The sequence below is a fragment of the Malaya genurostris genome, chromosome 1 (assembly GCF_030247185.1).
Source record: "Malaya genurostris strain Urasoe2022 chromosome 1, Malgen_1.1, whole genome shotgun sequence".
Classification (NCBI taxonomy): domain Eukaryota; kingdom Metazoa; phylum Arthropoda; class Insecta; order Diptera; family Culicidae; genus Malaya; species Malaya genurostris.
The window spans coordinates 140,085,456-140,109,604 of NC_080570.1; the positions used below are offsets into that span (position 1 = coordinate 140,085,456).

The 24,149-nt window shown below is 35.7% G+C and overlaps 1 protein-coding gene across 1 annotated transcript in view; it reads right to left on the reverse strand.

The window, feature by feature from the left end:
- Positions 1 to 9,341, reverse strand: part of LOC131428307 (uncharacterized) — a 94,791-nt gene extending 85,450 nt beyond the window's left edge. Inside the window, 2 exon segments of the mRNA XM_058592165.1 lie at positions 8,807 to 8,972; positions 9,211 to 9,341. Of these exon segments, the coding sequence (XP_058448148.1) occupies positions 8,807 to 8,972; positions 9,211 to 9,341 (297 nt within the window).
- Between the last annotated feature and the right edge of the window lie 14,808 nt (positions 9,342 to 24,149).

The window sequence follows — 24,149 nt, forward strand, 5'->3', positions numbered from 1 at the left end:
AGAACTTTTTACACTCATATACCATTCGAATCAAATCGACGGGGTTAGCAAATGTGTGCATTTCACTCAATTTTATTGGAGTTGGTTGAACGGATTTCTACAAACTTGAATTCATATGAAAGGTCTTTCGTTTTGCTCCCATACAAAGTTCCTGAATTTCATTTGGATCCGACTTCTGATTCCGGAAGTACAGGATGATTTGGGAAAATGAATAAATTAAAACGACGGTGCGAAAAATTTAAAAAAAATTCTAAATTTGGATCAAAACTGTTTCAATATTTCATATCAAACAAACAGAAATCCATCACAAAAATTCGAGACCCAGAGTGCCTAGCATCGTATGCCAATCGATTCACGAAATGTTCATGCAATTCTCAACACGAATGTTCATTGAAAAATACTTGCGGATCGATAAAAAAGGTATCATCTCACTGTTGAATCAAAAATATTTCTTAGTATTTTCTTGTATAGAAGTGCTTCCATGACAAAACAAATTTCTGTTTTCGTAAATCGTAGGTAACTAACGTCGTTTGCGTATATCATAAGCACTAGTTGAGAACGACTAACGAAGGAATGGAAGAATATTTTCAACACGGAATGAACTCGAAAACTTATCTGTATAAAAAAAACCCTGAATTTTCAGAAAATGAAAATTTTGTAATTTCCGAAGCGTTTTTTTTTATGCCAAATGTCTTACCAATGCATGGTCTGGTGTAATCTCAAACAAATATTTAAAAAAAAAATCGAAATCTGTCCAAGTGTCAGAGAGGTGCCTTAAGCAAAATAAATCGGAATAATACCAGATCTCGACGTTTCATGCATTTCTAAGACAAAACAAGAGACCGGATAACTTTGAAAATTCGTGTACAAAAAAGTGCAACTTCGGAAATACTATCGTTATTGCCAAAGCCTCGGCCATGGTACAACAAATCGCTTGCAAACATGTCTGTTCAATGAATGGTTGTTGTGTAAACCGTAAATCCAATTATTGACAATTTTCTGTCAGACAAAAAAAATATTCTCAATCAATAAAATCCAATTGAAGATCATTAGACGTACATATATCTAAAGTTCAGCAAACCCGTTCTGCTGTCACGCCTGGCTCTTTTAAAACACTAATATTTCTTTTCTAATGCATATGTTAGTCAATAGGTACATCCGGATTGTCATCCCATTTTTAAAATGCGGCATGTTTACAATTCCAATACGTTGAGATGAGCAAATATATGAAATTAAATTTGAAAAAAAAAAACGCACAAAATATCGATCTACTTTTTTCTCTTAATAGGGTTCTAAATGCTAAGAATCTCTCATTGAGTAATCAGAAAAATGACCAGAAAGAATAAGTTCTTCAAAATGAGCTCTCCACTGGTTGCCAGCCAGTTTTATTTCCAAACAGCCCAACTAGTTTATTTTTTATGAGAAATCCTTCTACAATTTATCTGGTTCTAGCAGATCAATATCACATTTGTAGTGAACTCGAACAGACTTCGATTCAGATCATCTACCAATATCATTGGGGTTTTAGAAAAAAAGCAATGATTAATTCAATAAGTTCTTTATTCTACCACCTCAGAGCTAAGCTCATACGGAAAGCAATGTGAACCATACATTTGTCTTAGGGAATTCGACTGTATCTAAAACGCAATTAATCTGTTACCACAGCAAAATTGTTTTTCGAATGAACACATCTGACATATCAAAAGATGCCGAATCGAAAGATCAGTGCTGACGGTGTCACGCAAACGGGCGGCGTACGAAACCACCGCACAAAAGGACCGAACCTTGACCTTGAGCAATCCGTCCCTAATCGTGAATAAACAGAGTAAGCGAAACAGTTTGAACCCCATTCAGAAATCTTCTTTGTTTGGTGTGCTGAAAACGCGTTGGCATACTGTCAAAATTTGCTCAACAATCAAGATGCACCATAACAATTAGGATTACAATCTGACTTTGACGACTGCATCCTATTCCGAGTTTGCCGCTAACACGAGATACACACAGAAAATTAAACCTCCCAAAAAAAAGAAAAAATAAACGCGAAAGTCAAAAACCTCTTTCGTCACATTCGAAATTCAACCGAATGGAAATCCAATTAACTTAATCATTGGCGTAGCGAATTTCTAATAAGATCATGATTGAATTAGGATCCGCAAGCCGCCCCAGACACCGGAAGGTTGATACAGTACCGAATCGATCAACCGGCAGTAGTTCCCGGTCTCCGATCTCCACGCCTAATCGCCTTTCAAGGTTATGTAAAGCACGGCCAACTACGGATTGGACTGCTGCTCGCGCTGCTGTGTTTTCACGATCAATTGAACATTTGGCAACGGACTACGTTTTGCGGGCACCATTCCGGTCCAGCTGTTCGGACCAAAAAGAAAAAAATATGTTGGCCAGTTTGATCGGCACCGAGTATTTTGGTCAGCACCGTTCAAAGAAAACAACAAAAGTGTCTATTTTTATCATCCCTCTGATGAGGGGCGATGTGACTCATTTACTCCACACACACACACACACACACACACACCCGATCTCCTTTCCGTCAACGCGATCCATCCAGCAGAGATTCCGATTCGTTGGTGAACCCGCACCCGCACCCGCATAGCACTCCGAACGGTGACCCAGTTTGATAGTGCGCCGGACAGAATGCAACTCTCGCAACGCGCGTACACACACACAACGTCGATTGATAAAACTTGCGTTTCACTTGCAGCCTGTGCCAGAAAAAAAAACAACAGTATTGCAATCAAGTTCGAGTTCGAACAACGCAATACTTTTTCTTTTTTTCTTTCGGTTCACGGTTTTGTTTTCCCGTTTCGAATCTTGGCTCCGCGACGCGAGATGCGACCGAGTCAACAATCGTCCGAATTCCGAGATACTAATAATGAGATCACGACCGCTGCTGCTGCTACTGCAGCAATGTCCTCCTACTCTTGCTTCCGACGATTCGATCCGATCCGGCGAAATAATGTTAAAATGTTCACGAACCGTGAGTGAGAACGAAACTGACCACACTGGTTTGCTGGCAAACTGTCACTCTCTGGTGGTGGAGGAGTACCAGCTGTTGCCAGAATGTCCGAGCACGCGGTGCATTTCACTAGATCGAGAGTTCATTTTCGACTAGAGCAAAACTTACACTGCTAGACAGAAGATCACTCCCTCACTCGCTCACTCATCCGCTGACTTAGAATAGGGGTTGTATTGCGATCAGTGTCCATCCAAATGCAAATTGTACAAACACATAAACCTGGTTTAGCGGGGTTGGCGCCAATCGGAACTAGAAATAATAACAAATCACCGGTCTGATCGATGCGATGCTTTCTGCGAGCGAATGGAGTACGGTTTCGGCGATCAAGTTTTATGACTTGAAAGCGGTGAGAGATTGGAAATGTTATTTTCACTCGTTCGTATCTCAAACTCGTAAAACATTCGGAAGTAGATCTGTTTCTGGAGCGTGCGAAATTGTTCTATGAATAGGACACAACTCAGATTTAAGAGGTTTTAGAACTAGGTTTTACTCGCCGAAAAACAAACTTTCCTATGTTCCAACAGGGTTTGGCTTAATCACTTCTGTTTAGGGTAACTGCTTTTCGCCCGGTGTTCCGAACGCTAATAGCAGCGGTGTCGGACAGCAAAAGATTTGATACACCAAAGTAAATTTGAAGATTAATATGTACTTGAACCAAATTACTCTTACAGCGAAATTATCATGATGCGTTTGAAAGTTTGCACCGAGAAAACGCCGAAAGACTCGGATCATGAATATCTCCTTTGATAAAATGAGATGCGAATATAACTATGAAATGAAAACCGCGAAAAAGCTACCACCAGAGACGGGACTCGAACCCGTAGCTTGCTCCTATCTGGGGAAATCGTCGTTTTGCCAATTAAACTACCCTGTATGTGAAAACACACGAAGAATAAAATTTCAAGTTGTTTAGTACAAGCATAAACGGCCTTGAAACAAACTTTCCGCACACTTGAAATCAACCACAACCATCGCTGAAACCCGGAAAGTTTAAATTGTACAATCTTCTTTTATATATAAGTGTATAAAAAAGATGACAAAAAAGATGACAAAAAAGATGTGAACAATTACCGTGGAATCTCACATCGCTTAGTGCAGTTCCTGTACTGTATGAAAAGGTGATTCTGACACCGATTTTTAACCACTGCAAGCAGTATATTGTCAATGGTTCAACATGGTTCTATGCCTAAGCGCTCCACAACCTCCAACCAATTGTCATTCATGTCCTGTGTGACTAATGGTATGTCAAAAGGTTTACAAACAGACGCTATTTACACTGATCTTTCTTCTACCTTTGATATAATTGGCTTCGAAGTTTTCAATCACATCTTATGGATCGTGGTTTAGCAGTGAAAATAGGCGAACGCGTTTCCAATGAGTTTATCGCTTTGTCCGGAATTCCGCAGGGTAGCCATCTCGGACCTTTAATATTTTTACTGTACTTCAAAGATGTCAATTTTACTTTTGGAAGGATGACGTGTGTTAAAGACCTTGGTGATCTTTTCGATGAGCAACTGACAATCAAGCAACACATCAGCTTTATTGTTTATAAAGCTTCTCGCCGAATTTTCATGATTGAAATCACTTTGATCATCAAATCATTTATAATAGACATGATTCCAGGAGAAAACATGTTTCATGATTTTCATGATTTCCTATTCTTGGTATTTTTAACCGCCCACTAGTGTTCTAATTCATTTGATGGTCGTCGAAAGGTGAGATAGCTAAGTGCTCAGAAGTTCACATCTCATGCCTCCCCGTGAGTGATCTATGATGATATTTGGTCAATAGAATGACGTCGAATGGGTGCTATCGCTTTCTGCGTTCATTTAAAACGCGAACATTATTGAACATCTTTCCAATAGGTCAATAGTATTTCTCCTTGACGTCCTGCTGCTGAAGTGCATTTAAACCCTTAATGTGACTTTAAAATGTCAACTTGTTTTTATGAAAACCGTTTGCAGCATTCCTTGCCATTCATTAATTGGCATTTTGCATATCATCCTTATATAATTTTACGCACGAATCAAAATTAAGACGTAAGAATAACTTTTTGCGCATAAATAATAATTCTATTCTTGTTATAAGTGTTTTATGCAGGAACGCCTATAGAAAAAAAAATATTCAGAAGTGTGCGATCTCATACTATGTTTCAAGAGAATAATTGGCTGGTTCAGAAGACTGAAGGTTTGGAAGGTTTCGATACTGTAAAAAATGAAACATTGAATGCAAACTCGAGTATTGGTAAGATTAGAAAATGTTAATTATTCCAACAAAACTGAAGAACATAAACTAAATTCACGTCGGTTGCCAGCCAGATGCAAGGGATCGAAAGCCTTTCTGTAATGTTCGAATCCATTTGATGCAAGCACTTCATTTAGGCGGGGTTGGTCGATGGAACGGAATGGAACCTCGGAACACGATTTGTTCTGTATAGGGTCATCGGGATTCGATTGAGTCAATACCTCCCTGAGTCCTGGACTAGAGTTATTTGCATGTTTAAACAAAACACATAGAAATATCTTTTTCTGTAAACTGCTGCCAGACAGTGGGGCCGCCGATAGAAAAATCAGGTCCGGAGGGACTGCAATATTACGGCCCCCTAAACATGAGAATTGAAAAAAACATTGTGAGCATGGAAATATCGTCGAATCATGAGATTTTTAAGTACATTAATTTAACAAAATAATTCGCAAGCCAAATTCGTTTCGAGTTTTGATTTTTTTTTGTTATTGAACCTTCGAATTTCCGGGTGCCCTCTGAAAAAGTCCGGGATTCCTCCCTTTCCCCCTCCCCTCTCGACGGCCCTGACTAAGTTCTAATTCATTTCATCTCTATTTCCTACAGACATAGGAGCACCACGTCTTTCGAACCAACAGAATGTTTACATTAATTCGAGGCATTTAAATGCATTCTATTGTCATGACATCAATTCGTGAAAAAGTCCAGCTATGGCTGCAAGTATACAATGCAGTCTGAACATTTCACTAGATAATATAGCTTGAAACCGTCTGCGAACGATACTAACGTCAAGTTGAGATCGTTGAGGTCGAGTAAAAATAAGATTGATCCCAAGTGACTGCCTTGAGGCTCTTCCAAAGTTGTCAGCAAAAGGGGTTGTACAGCAGGATTCGATTTTCACTGATATTTCGCGATTAATTAGATGTGATTCAAAACCATTAACCAAGTAGAGCTTTAATTGTAATCCTCTAAATCCAAGTCTATGAAGTTTCACTACTGCTAGTTGATGGTTTATTTGGTCAAAAGCTGAATTTTAATTGAATTTTTCCAGATATTTTTACCTTTGTGAAAACCAACATGAAATCTGACACTACTCCCCATAAAAGGTATTGGTGGTTCCATTTTATTTTTGTGGATCGGTAAAAATTTACTTCTAGATCCAAAAGATTTATATCAATTTTTTTCTTAAACTTAATCAATTTCGAGTTAGTACGTACTCAAGTCTTGACTTGATAAGGTAATATAACTAGTTTTTTTTTTATTTCGGGAATTTCTTGTCCTTTGATGATTTTTCAAGATGGAAAATTTCAATTTTTTATAGAAACTTTTTTTTGAGGAGCCTCAACTTTTGAGTACTACTGCTTTACGAAGTTAAAGATGACCCTTTTTTATTGACACCCTAATGCACTGTTTACAAGTGCCGATTTGATACCGTGAGGAAATTATTTTCTTCGATTTTCTGTTAAATTTTGCATTTTTTTATGTTGTTACGGGAATTTTATGTACATTTTCTGTTTCTATAAAATAATACGAAAAACAAAATTGATCATTTTTTCTGGTGTTAAAGCAATCGACCCTTTTTAGGACCAATAAATCGATCCCAAATTATTAATTTCATTGCAGTAAGCCGGTCAACAGTAAAACAACCCACGGACCCACACGAACCGCTGGAAGCGGCCATAGATATTTAACAACGCCATCTGGAAGACTCATACAGTATTCAATTCACCGACCACTGCCGATCGCCAGCTGAAAGCTGGATTTTCGTAAATCTGAGACGACATAATTTAATGATACTATTCTAGTTTTAAGTTGGTCGTTAATTAAGATTAGAAGATACCATTGGCATCTTCTTAGAGCTTAAGCAGGGTGCCTAAAAATCTATTATATTATTTAATAAAAAAAAACAGTAAAACAAGAAGTGTGTCAGCTTAATTCGTATTCTAGTCATTACGGTTATGTTTCTGGCAATACCCATCCACCCTTTTTTCGGTAAAGGGATAAACTTTTCTTTTCGAAAACGCCATATCCAACGCAAAAATCATTCGGCCAAAACGACTCTTCGTAGTTAAAGCGCTAAATAAAGCGATATAAAACATATGAGAACGCAGAAAAAAAATTACACGAAAACTCTGAGAAAAGGTTAACTTTTCTCAGTATCTAGTAAAAAAGAGACTGGAAAAATGAAAAATTACGAATATTCACGTGACTCGAATCCACACATACTCATATTTCAACACTCTTGATCCTGTAACTCCAGAACCGAAAAACGGATCCAGATGAAATTCAGAAGTTTTGTATGGGACCTTAGGAACATTCATTTGAATCAGAGTTTGTAAAAATCGGTCGCGCTATCTCTGAGAAAAGCGAGAAAGTAATTTGAAATTGATTTTTTACTTTAATCCTCTTGTAACTCCGGAACCGGAAGTCGGATCAAGATGAAATTTAGGGATTTAGGGATTTGAATCTAATTTTGTGAAATTCAGACTGAGGATTTCTTGCAGCGTGAGTTTATCTGAATAATCCTTGATTTAAAAACTGTTTCTAAAGCTGACGTCTTGGACGTAATTGATGCACGTATAAAAAGTAAATTATTTGTAAGAAATAGTAATGAAAAAAGGCACTTTCTCACAGTGTCCTTGACTATAAACTACCCGTGTACTTTCATCCCACAATCATTACACATGGAATAAACATCATCGAACACACACACTTACACTTCGTCAACAACCGAATTTGGTCACCCACCGGAAAAATAATGCATAACAAACTTCACCGGAGGGAGTGACCGAACATCATCCGCATCGTGACTCACGCAGGCTTCAGAACCAATCGCACAACAACAACAGTCATTACAATCACATCCAGAAAAACACACACACACACACACAGCCTTACGGACAACCTCTAGTAATCAACAAACGCAAAAAAAAAGTATTTTTAGCGAACGACACAATACGCATGCGTGAGTTGGTTTTGAAAAGCAAATGTGATATAAACAAAAAATGAAAATGGAAAATAAAAACAGAAAAGCTCTACAACTTTTCCACCGATTTTGTGTGTCAGGTGTGCGTCATTTGTCGGAAAATTTGACTTGCATGCAAGAAATGCTCATTTTGAACTGTTCGCCACCGGATGGCGCTACAGGTTGACACTTGACGGCATTCGGTGGAAAAGTTTTTGTTTGGTTAATGAAAGAATGCATTTTGCTCTGCATACTACAAGAAAAAAAACCGTATTTGATAACCACCAAGTTGCATATAGTTCTGCACATGTTACATGTAGAGAGGATACTCTGTTTTTTTTTTGGCTGTGTGGCAGCTGAGGAGGGCAGTTAGTTTTCGGCACTTCGGAACCATCTACTATGGTGGGTACACAGTAGAGTATACTACAGAAGAAAGAGCGGAAACGCGGGGAAAGCCGCACTGCTTTCGCTGCTGCTGCTGCTGCGTTTTGCTCTTACTTGCTTGCTTGCTTGCCATTTCACAGTTTTTGAGGAGGATGTGGGTTGATAGAAAAATGGAAATATTTTACCTTGGCTGGGGTCCTATCTTCCCTCTCTTTACGTTCCCGATCCTTGTGGTGGCGCCGTGAGGATTTGTCCTCCCGATGCCGGTTCCGCCGGCGGCTCGAGTCCGGACTGCGGCGGTGGTGCGAGCGTTTCGAGCGTTCTCTCCTGCGGCGGGATGAACCATCAAAGCTGAAATGGATAAAGGAAAAGGAAACAACAAAGATCAGTTAGTGATTCCGAACAGTGCTGAGCTGATGATAACGATTATGATGATCCTGGTCGGGGGCATCCTGGAAAATTTGGAAATTCGATCCCGCACCAGGTCATATACCACTGCATGGAGATGAACGCGCCCAGATTCGGTAGACTAATGGTGACTGAATAGTACACTGACTGGTCACGTAACTTAAATGTCATCGCTTCCTACGGGAGGTTCAGGGAACCGCCGAAACCGAAACCGAAACAGTATTCGGTCCGGGCTTGGGCTCGAAACACGGTTGGACGTGACGGCGAGTTGAAATAAACTGCCGTGCTAAAAGTGACCGTCGTCGTCGGCATTCCGCAGAATGAACAAGTGTATCCAAATAATAGAATAAGAGCCTCTAGGATTCGACCAACTCGGTGGTCGTAGGGTGACCGAGTTTTCGAACGGCACTAGAATCGAAACACTACCGACTAGTTAGCGAAACTATCGACTTTCAACAATTCTGCGATCCCGCAGAAATCGAAATCGAAACAATGTTCAACTGTTTTTTTTCTCTCCTGGTCACTCTACGACCCGTACGCCGCGAACCACGCCGCGTTGGTGAAAAACAGGAATGAAAGTTGGCGAAAAGAAGAATCGCTGAAATCCCTGCCCCAGGTTTCAGGTTTGTCTACTACTCGACACTCGCACTTCGCCGGCCACGCTCTCCTTGCCGGTGCGGTGAAGTGCCGTTGATGGCAGAACGAACTGCTACCAGTGTGCAATAGAGAACCCGATCAGATGGACATAATAAAATTGTAACATTAATTATCTCAACAGTTGTTTTATCATATCAAAATATGACATGTTCAGTCATCTGTATCTCGGTAACGAATTGACGTATAAATTAGGGTTATACATCAAAACAAACTGTACTTTACAGAAAACATATCAATATAAATCATTTCTCCTTGTTTCTAATGAAAGTTCACACTTTCTTCTTGATTCCTCCCATCAAACGCTGCACACCTCCGGAGTTAACTTCCTTGGCACATTTGTTCCGCGTTTTGGCCATCTGAGTCGCATACCGAGCCGTTTTTCAACTTTTCTCAGGCTTCCGCTCCATTATTGCCCAAAATCTCTCGATGGGCCGGAACATCACGGTGCCTTTATGAGATTTAATGAAAGGTAGTAAGGAGTGTATCGAAAATAAGCTATCCACACACATTTGTGTTGTACGCATGTATTTGTGATGGTTTTTTATGATCAGATCACAGCATGCTGTGCGTTTGGCTGTCAGCTTTCGTTTGTTTACTTGTTTGTGCGGTTCAAATTCTGCGTTTTCAAAATGTCGCGTATTGAAAAGAAAGTGAATATTAAGGTTCTGGACACATGGCTAAGTGAGAAGGGCATTACTATGCGAAAATTGACGAAGCGATTTGGAATTCATCATGCCAGTGTTAAAACCATCATTAATAAGTTTGGGGAACACTATTTTTTGGATGAGCTACCAGGAAGAGGCAGAAAACCCTGTTCTTCCAACCCGAAACTGGACCAGAAAGTGGTATCTCTAATCATGAAGAACAAATCAATGTCAATACGTTATTTGGCCAAAAAAGCATGAACGAGTGTCGCAATGATCCAGCGTATCAAGAGGCGAAATCACCTGAAGACCTACAAGAAGCAGAAAAGCTCGAAATAAAGTGTCGAACAGAAGAAGCGAGCAGCAACAAGGACCCGGAAATTGTATTCGCGTCTTTTGCAGTGTCCGGATGCATGCGTTTTGATGGACGATGAGACTTATGTAAAAGATGACTCAAAAACCCTTTCAGGTCCACAATACTTTACTGCCGTCGTTTGGGAAGGATGTAAGCTATGCGGGCAGGTCGATTCAAGTGGAGAAATCCGGTCGAAAGGTACTGGTATGGCAAGCAATATGTTCCTGTGGTTTGAAGTCAACCATTTTTTACACTACCGGAACTATAAATGCAGAAATCTATCGGTCTGAGTGTCTCCAGAAAAGATTGCTGCCTTCATATAAGAAGTATAGTACACCTCCACTGTTTTGGCCGGATTTAGCGTCGGCTCACTATGCCAAAACCACTCTCAATTGGCTTGCGGTATAAATTTCGTTGAGAAAAATATCAATCCACCAAATTGCCCTCAGCTTCGACCGATCATGGGCAATCGTGAAGAGGGTCTTCAAGAAGGCTGGTAAGGCAGCTGGGAACATGCAAGAGCTCAAAAAAATTTGGGCTCAAGCGTCCAAAAAATGCGATGCAGTACTTGTCCGGAACTTGATGAAGAGCGTTCGATCAAAAGTTCGAAAATTCGTGAATGAATAACTTAAATTTCTTCCGGTTTTCATTATGCGCAGGTTTAAACTCGTACAATAAAGGATCAATATTTAGTTCGAATACAATATCGTTTTTTATCATAATTTGAAAGAAAAATTTGTGGATAGCTTATTTTCGATACACTCCTTACGCCGCGGTTTTTGAGGTATTCTTCCTTGAACAGCTTCGAGTTTATCGTCTTATTCGTCACTAACATTTGGTCTTTGCTCCGCAGCTGCATATTCCTTGCCAAATCGTCAGTTTTTTTTAACAAATTTGTCCATAAAAGCAAACCTAAACTCATTATGCCATCGCCATTTAGAATTTTTGGTCAAGAAACTGTCGGAAATCCATTTTAACGTTTGAGGTTTCATCGTCGATGAGCAGGCATCATTGGTACTTCGTCAAAACCTGATGATACAATATCCGAGCTCGAGTTTTGGTACCGAAACTTTGCTTCAACGTTTGATTGCTTGCTGGCTCGATAAGAACGATATCCTGCTTCACTCAAAATCTATACGACAAATGCCGTGCCAGCTCGAACAAATGTTGGCATGAACCCTCTCAGATTTGAATGAAGTTTTTGAACCAATTTTTAATTAAATGACAAATCCTACAAGGAATCTTTATACTAGTGATTTTCACAAAATCAGTCAAATTTTCTAAAAAAGTCATATCCAGTCCAACACTGAAAAAATTAAAAAATTTAAAATCGATATTATCATTTTTTTTTCAAATCGTAATTGGCGAGAAAGTGACAAATTCTATTAAAAAATTTTGAACCAATGATTTTTACTAAATCAGTTAAATTTTCGAAAAAAATTATATAGAATTCTGCACTGAAAAAAAATGACTTTAAAAATTTAAAATCGATATAAACATTTTTTTTTCGAATGGTGATTGGCAAAAAAATGACAAGCTCTATAACAAATTTTTGAACCAGTGGTTTTCACTAAATCAGTCAAATTTTCGAAAAAAATCAAATATGAAAAACATTGATTTGAAAATTTTAAAATCGATTGAAATTTTTTGTTCAAATTGCGATTGGTGAGAAAATGACAAATTCTATTAAAAAAATTTTCAACTAATGATTTTCACTAAATCAGTCAAATTTTCGAAAACAAAATAATTTCGAGTCCAACACTGAAAAAATTGACACTAAAATTTTTAAATTGATTTAAACATTTTTTTATCAATTGGTAAATTTTTTTTTCAAATGGTAATTGGCGGGAAAATGACAAGTTCTATAACAAATTTTTGAACCGGTGATTTTCACTAAATCAGTCAAACTTTCAAAAAATTTTCATATCGAATCCCACACTGAAAAAATGGACTTGATTTAAAATTTATTTAAATTTTTTTTCAAATGGTAATTGGTGAGAAAATTTTTGATCCACTAATTTTTACAAAATCAGTCGAATTTTCGAAAAAAAATTCATATCGAGCCCTACACTGAAAAAAATTTATTAAAAAAATTTAAAATTGATATCAACATTTTTTTGTCAAATGGTAATTGGCGAGAAAATGACAAGTTATATAACAAATTTTTGAACCGATGATTTTCACTAAATCAGTCAAACTTTCGAAAAAAGTTCATATCGAGTCCCACACTGAAAGAAATTGACTTTAAAAGTTTAAAATCGATTTAAACTTTTTTTTCAAATGGTAACTGGCGAGAAAATGACAAATTCTACAATAAATTTTTGAACCAGTGATTTTCACTAAATCAGTTCAATTTTCGAAAATAAAAATCATATCCAGTCCTGCACTGAAAAAAATTGACTTTAAAAAATTTAAAATAGATTTTACCTTTTTTTCAAATGGTAATTGACGAGAAAATGACAAATTCTATAACAAATTTTTGATCCAGTGATTTTCACAAAATCAGTCAAATTTACAAAAAAATTCATATCCAGTCCCACGCTGAGAAATTTGAAATCGATTTACAATTTTTATTTTAAAACGGAAACAGTCGAATAAATGACAAATCCAGCAAGTATTTTTTGTACAAAATTTTTGTAATTTTTTTTCACAAAAAATGGTCAAATTTTCGAGTAAATATACTGGAAAACACCAGTTTTGTATCAGTGATTCTCACAAAATCTGTGAAATCTTCTAAAAATACTGTATCCTAAATATCCTCTAAAAATCATATCGAGTCCTACACTGAAAAAATTGACTTTAAAAATTTGAAAATCATTTTCGCAAAAAAAAAACATTGATTTTGATAAAAAAAAATCCGAAGATAGGAAGAATTATAAGTAAAATCGTTCATACATTGCAAGATGAGCAGTTTTAAAAAGTAAAAAAAAAAAAAACAATAAAAACTATTTCTTCTCCGAACAAAATTTTTTTTTTCCAGTATTGTTTTATCGAAAACTAAACTAAACAGAAAGTCTCTAACATTCAAGATTCCAATGATATTCAATTTGTGAGAAAATTACACCGCTAGTTGCCCGATATTGTATCAGTGCTGAATAAGAAAAAGTTACTGTTAGATTTCTTTTTAAATGCCCGTCTTTCTGCATAAGGAAGTTTGACAGGGAACATAACTATCTATGTTGGAACAGGATTTCATTGGAAAATAGAATGGTGCTTTTATTTGTAAGTCGACTTCAAATTTTCCAATTTCTGTTCTCTGGGCAACCGGTTACCGAGAGAGTAATATGGAGTTGTTTTCATTGACGATCAATTATTGTCTAGGCCAACTTTAGTTATTTTTTCAGTTATTTTAACAACCAATCAGCCTAATTTAAAACAACTTTAGTTATATATTTCAAGTTGTTAGACATTTGTTTCGACCATCTGATCGGGATAGTGATTCCTTAGGAATGAGGACTTTCATCGAAATCGCTGCCGCTGGCCGACCGGTGCGTCGATTGAAAAGGACTTACAAAAAGAATTTGATGATACGGAGCGATACTTTATGCATGATTTGACGATTTCAATTTCCGGCCATGAGCTGGCTTTAGCTGGCGTACGTAGAAATAATCAGCCGGCCGTAGTACACACACGCACGCAGTTCCACTCGATAGGATAGCTCGGGTGAGTAACGAACAAATCTGTTTTTTTCGTCATTCTATAAAGCGCGTGGATCATCATCATCATCCTCTAACTGGCTTTTAAAAGGCTTTGGAGGAACCGTCAATGCGTAATTGGCGGATGGGTAGTCGACCGACCGACCGACCGACCCCCGGTTCGCCGGACGACCTTGGTTCATTGGGTTTCTGTTTTGCGGGGGTTTCATCGCCGATTATGTTGTCCACTCTGGGCGAAAGTTGTTTACATGTTCCAACCTCAAAACGGCAGGGATGTACGTTTTGCGACAGTATTTTAATTGTTACCCAAGTGCGGTGCTTTATTTATACTGCTTTTATTCCGCTCGGTCAGAGCCGTGGAAGCAACGAGCAGTTCTGCAGTTGTCCAACACGCAGCAACGAAACCGGTCGAAATGAGAAATTGATTGCCAAGGATAATTACCCGGTGTAGATTTGATTATGTATACACATAAAGTGAAAATAGACGAGGAGAAAAAATCTATTCAAAGAACACTCTCATCAAGTGCGCGAACATTTTGTAACAGAAATCAAGGAGAAAAAATTGTTTATTCTATTTTTGTCCCGTATCGACACAGTGAAAGTTGATTTGAAACGGTAGAGTAGGTCATTAGATCAAACACCGTCATTAGTTCAAATGCCTTAAGGTCGAGTAGATTGCAAGGCTAGAAGGGTAATTAGTAACACATCACTCAATGAGTCGGGTGACACTTGTTAGCCAACATCGATTTTATACATCAATTTCAACGCTTTTCTAAATTCTCGATGTCGTGCTTGTAGAAGTATTTGTGTTTTACCTCAAAACAAAATTCACAATCAGCAATTGCTTCTCCATTTGAGTTGAATTTCTTACTGGCGAGCATTTTTTTAGACCAACAAATAACCGTTAATCACTGGGGGCCAGATCTGGACTGTACAGTGGATGAACAAGCTATTCGAAATGTAATTCGTTCAATTTAACCATCGTTGCCATCGACTGAACATGGTGTTGTTAATTGACTTGCAACTTTTAAAACCAATTTTTTTTCTAGTAAAACTCGATTCGGGATTGTTGCCGTATTTCTATTCGTAATTTAGTATTTTCAATTTTTCGACTATACCGGTCTGAAAAAATAATGGTAAAAAAGTACGTCTGACCCTTTTTAAACGACATTCTGGATCAATTTTGAAAATAAAAAAAATACACAAATTCAACTCGGTTTGAATTTTTTCCAGTAATTTCATTCCAAAACTTTCGGAGAAATTTCCCATTAATATAAAACATGATGTTTTTTTTGTAAATGATTTTAAATTTTTAACAGCGATTTTTTTCAGTGTAGAAATTTGACCATTTTGTTTTCGGATGGTTATAGTTGAAAAACAAAAAGTGCTAAATTTGGAATAAAAATACTGAAAAAATTCATATCGAGTACAACACTGAAAAAAAATTAAAAATGTTATGTCAATATACAAACAAAAATATTAGTTTTGATTTGGATAAAATTTCCCAAATTGGATTTTTTAAAGTTGTTTTATGTTAAAATATCGGGAAATTTCATCAAAACAGTATATGGTGTTTTTTTTTCTGTAAATTGGCTTTAAATTTTTTGAATCGTTTTTTTTTTCAGTGTAGGGCTTTATTTGAAATTTTTTTCTGTATATTTTCGGAATTTATTATTTTCGATTTCACGAGTATTTTTATCCAAAAATTTTGCAAAATTTCATCAAAATCAAAAGCGTTGTCTGTTTTTTGTAAATCGACACAAAATTCTCTTTTTTTCCTGTGAAGGATATGGATTTTTTTTATATATTTTTATTCCAAATCTAGCATTCTTTATTTTTTTACTAAAACCATCAGAAAAAAAAATTGTGAAAATATAGAATCCTTTTCAAGAGACAGTCTAGATCAGCTTTGGAAAAAAAGTATGCAAAGCGAACTCGATTTGGATTATTTTAAATATGTTCTAATAAATTTTGGGAAATTTCTTCGAAATCAAAAATGTATTTTTTTTGTAAATTGATTTTAAGTTTTTAAAATCGATTTTTTTTTTTGAGTGTAGGATTGAATTGGGAATTTTGTCTGCATTTTTGTGCTAAATTTAGCATTAGTTTGACACTTTTCTAAAAGCACTTACAAAAAAATCAATTTTGACAAATATTAACAAACATGTAAAGTGAACTCGATTTGGATTTTTCCATTAAATTAATTCTAAAACTTTCTGAAAAATTTACATCAAAATCAAAAATGTGTTTTTTAGTGAATGGCTCGAAATTTTTAAAATCGATATTTTTCAGTGTAGAGCTCATTTGATTTTTTTTTAATTTAGCATTTTTCTTATTTATCGACTATTACTATTTGAAAAAAATCTGAAACATTGAACCCTTTTCAAAAGACTGTCTAGATCAGCTTTGGAAAAAAGTATGCAAAGTGAGCACGATTTGGATTATTTTAAATATATTTTATTGAATTTTGGGAAGTTTCATCAAAATCAAAAATGTTTTTTTTTGTAAATTGATTTTAAGTTTCTAAAATCGATTTTTTGCAGTGTAGGGGTAGATTTGGAAATTTGTTAGTACTTTTGTTCTAAATTTAGCATTTACAATTTTTCGACTAGAACCATCTGAAAAAAGGGAAAAAATATGTATGACCCTTTTCAAACGACATTCTTAATCAATTTAAAAAAAAACGAAGTAATCAAAGTGATTTTTACAGAAATTTTATTTTTTTTTGGAAAATTTCCAACAAAATTAAAAGAAATGACGCTTTTTGTGTAAATTGATCTAAAATGTTTAAAATTTTTATACGAAATTTAACAACCATCCGAAAAAAAATTGTGAAAATATAGAACCCTTTTCAAAAGATAGTCTATATCAGCTTTGGAAAAAAAGTATGCAAAGTGAACTCGATTTGTATTATTTTAATTATGTTTTATAAATTTTATAAATTGATTTTAAGTTTTTAAAATCCATTTTTTGCAGTGTAGGGCTTGATTTTGAATTTTGTCAGTATTTTTGTTCTACGTTTCGCAATTTTAATTTTTCGACTTAACCCATCTGAAAAATATGATAAAAAGTAACTTTTATCTTTTTCCAAAGACATTGTATATTAATTTTGAAAAAATGAACAAAGCATGCAAAGTAAACTCGACCTAGTTTTTTAGCGATTTTTGAAAATTTTAATAAATTTCATCAAAATCAAACAAAATTTTTTGAAAGTTGACTTTAAATTTTAAAAATTTTTTAGCGTGAAACTTGACAAATTTTTTAGATTTTTTTTTTATTAAATTTAAGAAATTTAATTAAAAACAAAACTAGTACTTTTTTTTGTAATTTTTTAAAGTTGTTTTTTTTAGTGTAGTACTTGATACGATTTTTATCAGTATATTTATTCCACTTTTTATTTTTCGACTCTAACCATCCGAAAACAAAATTGTCAAAATATAGAACCCCTTTCAAAAGACAGTCTAAATCAGCTTTAAAAGCATTCCCAAAGACATGGTAAATCAATTTAAGCGTGAAACTTGACAAATTTTTTAGAAGTTTTTTTCAAATTAAATTTGGGAAATTTAATCAAAATCAAAATTAAATTGACTTCAAATTTTTAAAATTGTTTTTTTTTTCAGTGTAGTATTCGATAAGATTTTTTTCAGTATATTTATTCCAAATTTAGCACTTTTCATTTTTCGACTATAACCATCCGAAAACAAAATTGTCAAAATATAGAACCTTTTTTAAAATACATTCTAGATCAGTTTTTAAAAAATAATGCAAAGTGAACTCGATTTGGATTATTTTATATATGTTTTATTAAATTTTGGGAAATACTATCACAATCATATTTTCACTGTGCATTATTTTTAAAATCAATTTTTTCAGTGTACGACTAGATTTGAAATTTTGTCAGTATTTTTGTTCTAAGTTTAACATTTTTAATTTTAGAAACCGATTTTTTCAGTGTCAAATACGATTAGGATTTATTAAAGTATGTTTATTTTACAATTTTCGGAAATTTCATCAAAATCAAATATTGGTGTATTTTTTTGTAAATTGGCTTTAAAGTTCTGGAATCGATTTTTTTCGGTGTAGGACTCAATTTGGATATTTTCAGTATTTTTTCGGAATTTTGTATTTTTAATATTTCGAGATTTCGATTTCTTATTCACAAATTTTGCGAAATTTCATCAAAATCAAAAACGGTGTTTGTTTTTTTGTAAATTGATCTAAAATGTTTAAAATTTGTTTTTTTTTTCAGTAAAGGACTCGATATTGATTTTTTTTCATAAGTTTTATTCGAAATTCAGCAACCATCCGAAAAATAATTGTGAAAATATAGAACCCTTTTCAAAAGATAGTCTATATCAGCTTCGGAGAAAAAAGTATGCAAAGTGAACTCGACTGGTATTATTTTAATTATGTTTTATTTATTATATAAATTGACTTTAAATTTTAAAATCGATTTTTTCATTGTACGACTAGATTTGGAATTTTGTCAGTATTTTTGTGCTAAGTTTAGAGTAGTTTTAATTTATCGACTATAACTATCTGAAACAAAAATTTTTAAATTTTTTTAGAAAGAGAGCATTTTGGTGTGGGAAATACACTGAGGATTTATTCTCATATGATATTGCAATCCCCCTGGGCCCGTATTTTCCCTGGTAGGTCGCAACTCCGGACAGTTTGGTGGACTCGCCTCTTTCGTTACAACATGAACTCAATTCGTTTAATATCGTTCCAGAACATCTTTGGCGTAGTGACAAGATGCCAAATCAAACCAGAATATCGAAGAAGTGTCATTGCTGCGTAGGAATGGTAACAATCGCTTTTCTACGCATTCTTCGCGGTATATTTCCTTGTTTACCATTCCGGCTTGCTCGACCACAGCTTCATATTGTCAGCCAAACAAAATATTTTTTGGGAAACTTGGCCTTTTTAAAAAAACAGTCTAGACCAGTTTTAAATAAAATAATGCAAAGTGAACTCGATTTGGATTATTTTTTATGTTTTATTAAATTTTGGAAAGTCATAAAATCATATTTTGGTGTTTAATATTTACCCTAAAAACACCAAAATATGATTTTGATAGAATTTACCAAAATTCAATAAAACATATATAAAATAATCCAAATCGAGTTCTCTGTGCATTATTTCTAAAATCAATTTTTTCAGTGTACGACTAGATTTGAAATTTTGTCAGTATTTTTGTTCTAAGTTTAACATTTTTAATTTTAGAAACCGATTTTTTCAGTGTCAAATACGATTTGGATTTTGTAAAGTATGTTTATTTTACAATTTTCGGAAATTTCATCAAAATTAAATATTGGTGTATTTTTTTGTAAATTGGCTTTAAAGTTCTGGAATCGATTTTTTTCGGTGTAGGGTTCAATTTGGATATTTTCAGTATTTTTCGGAATTTTGTATTTGTAATATTTCCAGATTTCGATTTCTTATTCACAAATTTTGCGAAATTTCATCAAAATCAAAAACGGTGTTTGTTTTTTTGCAAATTGATCTAAATTGGTTAAAATTTGTTTTTTTTTTCAGTAAAGTACTCGATATTGATTTCTTTTCAGAATTTTTATTCGAAATTCAGCAACCATCCGAAAAAAATTGTGAAAATATAGAACCCTTTTCAAAAGATAGTCTATATCAGCTTTGGAAAAAAGTATGCAAAGTGAACTCGAATTGTAATATTTTAATTATGTTTTATTTATTATATAAATTGACTTTAAAATTTAAAATCGAATTTTTCATTGTACGACTAGATTTGGAATTTTGTCAGTATTTTTGTGCTAAGTTTAGAGTTTTAATTTATCGACTAAAACTATCTGAAACAAAAAGAGTAAAAAAGACTTCGATTTTTAAATCGTTTTTTTTTTTTAAATTTTAGGACATTTCATCAAAATCAAAAATAATGTTTTTTTTAAATTGACTTTAAATTTTGAAAATCGAATTTTTAAGCATAAAACACGATGAATTTTTTTTAGTAAGAGAGAGCATTTTGGTGTGGGAAATACACTGAGGATTTATTCTCATATGATATTGCAATCCCCCTGGGCCCGTATTTTCCCTGGTAGGTCGCAACTCCGGACAGTTAGGTGGACTCGCCTCTTTCGTTACGACATGAACTACATTCGTTTAATACCGTTCCAGAACATCTTTGGCGTAGTGACAAGATGCCAAATCAGACCAGAATAGCAAGGGAGCGCCATTGCTGGCATTCTTCACGATATATCTCCTGGTTTACCGCTCCGGTAGCTATGAAGCTTCGGTTTGCTCGACCACAGCTGCATATTGTATGCCAAACAGAATATTTTTTAGGAAATTTGGAGTTTTTCTTCATCTGGAAATGCTCCTCTAAGGCCGTTCAGTTGCATGACAGTATAAAAAGACATTCCGGGAAGCTGTTTAAAGTCTGCCTTTGTCTCGAATCGAATGAAAGGTCGTCAACCAGAATGGTTCAAAAATATAATATTCATTTTTTTTTTTAATTTATACAAGGGAATGATTATATTGGTCGATTATTTTTTTCTATTCGTGAATAGTTACATTGGAAAAATAGCTCAATTTATTACAGGATTGTAAATTATAGTTATCTGGTGTCTGGTAACAAATTATTTTTGGTAACTTAGCTTAAAAAGTTTGCAACAAAATATATTCATGTTTTTTAGAGTGAACAGATCGTTATCGAATCTATTACTTAAGTATGGGATTATAAGAAAAGTCACTAATGATGTTTGATTAATCATGATGAAAAAAATACCGTGTTCAATCTTAGAATCAAATACTATAATTGTAACTTCATTAGAATCAATCAATTTGAAATACGACGATAGGTCTATTAGCAATAAAAATATCATAACTCCACGTCAATACTTCAATTCGAAACGAAGCTCATTTGTGAGGGCTAGATTTGTAATTGGAATTCAAGAATAAAAATCAAACCAAACGACTACTGCAAGTCTTGCTTGCTGTAAATGAAATCCTCCCATTACTCTACGATGCGAGCTAAGACCTCCTCCTCTCGTTGCTCATTCATAACGAACCTTGTTACCCATGTGTCCGGAGCCGGAGCCGCGCAGAATTAACCGGCGGGCAGAACGTCCTACTGTTTTGTGTCGCGCGCGCCACCACCGGTAAGAATTTTCCCTGGGGGTGTGCAATGTGATAAATTGCTTGCCTAGGTGAAGCAGCAAGAAACCAAGAGAAGAAAAAAAGCATTCTCGATTAGAGCGCGATCTTGTTCAGTGCGACGACGACGACGACGACGACGACGACGACGACGACGACGAGTGGGATAAAAATTGCATAATCATTTATGCAAATGGCCAACGCTGACCCAGCTTCGAAGCCAGGTATCTAAATAATGTAATCGAAAGGTAATCAAAAAGTGTCAAATCACCGGAGCCCCTCGGTACCTCGCCTCACCGTTCGTCAGTCAGCAGGTTGGCAACCTTCGATTTTTATTCTACATTGGAACAGTGGCAAAGGAGGCAAAGGCCTGTTATTAGGAATAAACCAGAACTCCATCGGTACGGTGGTCGATGCCGATTATCATAACAAGAATCGTGAGAATTTTGACGTTGGATTTCGTTCGGTTGGTTTCGAGTTGATTGATGGATCTTGGAATGGCTTGCCAAACGAGATGATTACACCAAGGTTTGGGCGAGATTTTCCTGAATCCGTGAAGTTTACTGAGGAGTGGCCGTTTGGTGACCAAGATCCTATTACTATGCCAAAAATTAAAAATTTGAGAAAAATCCGGTTTCTGGAAGTTGACATTTTGCGTGTTTTATCGGAGCAAATCTAACAAATTGACCAGCCTAATCCAATCCAACCGAAGCAATAAAACATTAGTCTCGATCCCAAATTTAAGACAGTTCGAGGGCAAATGCTTCATTTTATATAGGTTTTTTATTCGAACCAGTCTCTGGCAGACAGAACGACGCATCTCACAACCGTTCAAAAGGAAGACGAAAAAAGACAAAAATTACAGCAAAAAGTAGCAAGAAAACAAGTTGTTGCTTCCGTTCCGTGCGGGCGATCGGCACACTCGACAGCCGCCGGACGTCGAAAAGTTCAAGATTCGCGCGCCTGGCGAATAATAAAAAAACTACTATTTTTAGACATGACCGGCTCGGGTTTTGATCGATTCAGAAGGTCATACACAAAATACGCGCGCACACTGGCGGGTTCTTCCAGTTCAATTTGGAAGAAGAGCTGGACGGTGAAACAGCTGGCTTTCTACGTCTGAAATTGCCCAAGGATGTTTCGTACGTGTTGATCCCAGAGTTGAAACGGTCTCTGGTCAGGTCACCAGAGGACATACAATGGTACTTTTACTAAGCTTTTCACGCTCTTTAACTGCCTAGTAGAGATCGGTGGACAGCAACGATCACCGAGTTCTTTCATGAACGAACTACTCAAGGTTTGTACGCAGCTGTCAAAAATCATTCAATTTAACTTAGACAGACCGGTTCAATAGCGGTTTTGCGTTGCAGAATGTTACCTTCCGATATAACTGATGTTGAAATTTCCCGTCTCATAGCTGTCAGGAAAAACGAATGATAAACAGGTTACGAGTGTCCCGTTGGACACTCGATACACACTAGAAAAAATCGTGTTAATTTAATTTTTCCCAGCTCGACATATACGAATACCAAAATAAGAACTTTTTTTAATTGAATCGTCATATGTGTTGGTGCATTTTTTCTTCTGGACAACGGGTACGAACACTTTTGATAATTTAATTAGTCTTCTTCTACTGCCATGAAACGGAACGGCGTGGAGTAGCGTTTCAGGACGACGAAGAAAAAGGCCAATATTCCTAACAAAAATGTTAGGTTTGGCAGGCAATATGAGACTGTGGTCGAACAAGCTAAATCTTTATCACTACCGGAACGGTAAACAAAGAAATTTACTGTGAAGAACACATAAAGAAGTGATTGTTACCATTACTACGTAGTCATTCTGGCCGGATTTGGCATCATGCCACTTTTAACAATTGGTCGCCAACAGAAATAGTAGAATTATGATGCGCTGGAACCAGTCGTACTGGAGGTGAGATTTTCATACTTTTGTAACCATGGCCCAACTAGAAATCGCCATCCATGCCAAGTAGCTTAAAAAATCGCACCCAGCACTATTCAACTGGTTCTTCTCTTCAGTTTACGAACTGCAACTGCTACTGGGAAGCGGGTCATTTCGCCAAAAGTCGTTTTGTCGAAGAGGTCATTTTGCCGAAAGGGTTATTTCGCCGAAAGGGACATTTCGCCGAAAGGGTAACTCCGTAACCGACTCGTTTGCCCGGTCAATTCAAATATAGGTTTCTTTACTCTAGTTAGATCCGAACGAGCGGTAACGATCAGGTACTCTAATAAAGTCAACAAGTTTTCTTGGGAATTCTGTTCTGAAGATTATGAAATAAAAATAAAATAAAAAAATCATTCAATTCTTTCTGGATTATTTCAGAATTTCATTTGTCTTTATTTCAAATCAATGCCAATCACAATATGAAGACTATAGAAAAATTCGACGAAATGACTCTTTCTGTGAAATGACCCTTTCAGAAAAATAATCCTTTCGGCGTAATGACCCTGAACCCTGCTTCTGTTAATATAAATTTAATTTCGAACCGTGTACTATTCTGCGACTGGACTTTTGTTTTGCATCCTTTGGTCCCGCCTTTTCGACTGTAAAAGAGCATTTTCTTTCAGAAGGTGTCAATATTTATTTAATCCACCATCCATTTATTGCCTTTCCTTCGCCCGATACCAGCGATAGAAGTAGTTGGAGAACTTGCATTGTTCGCCGT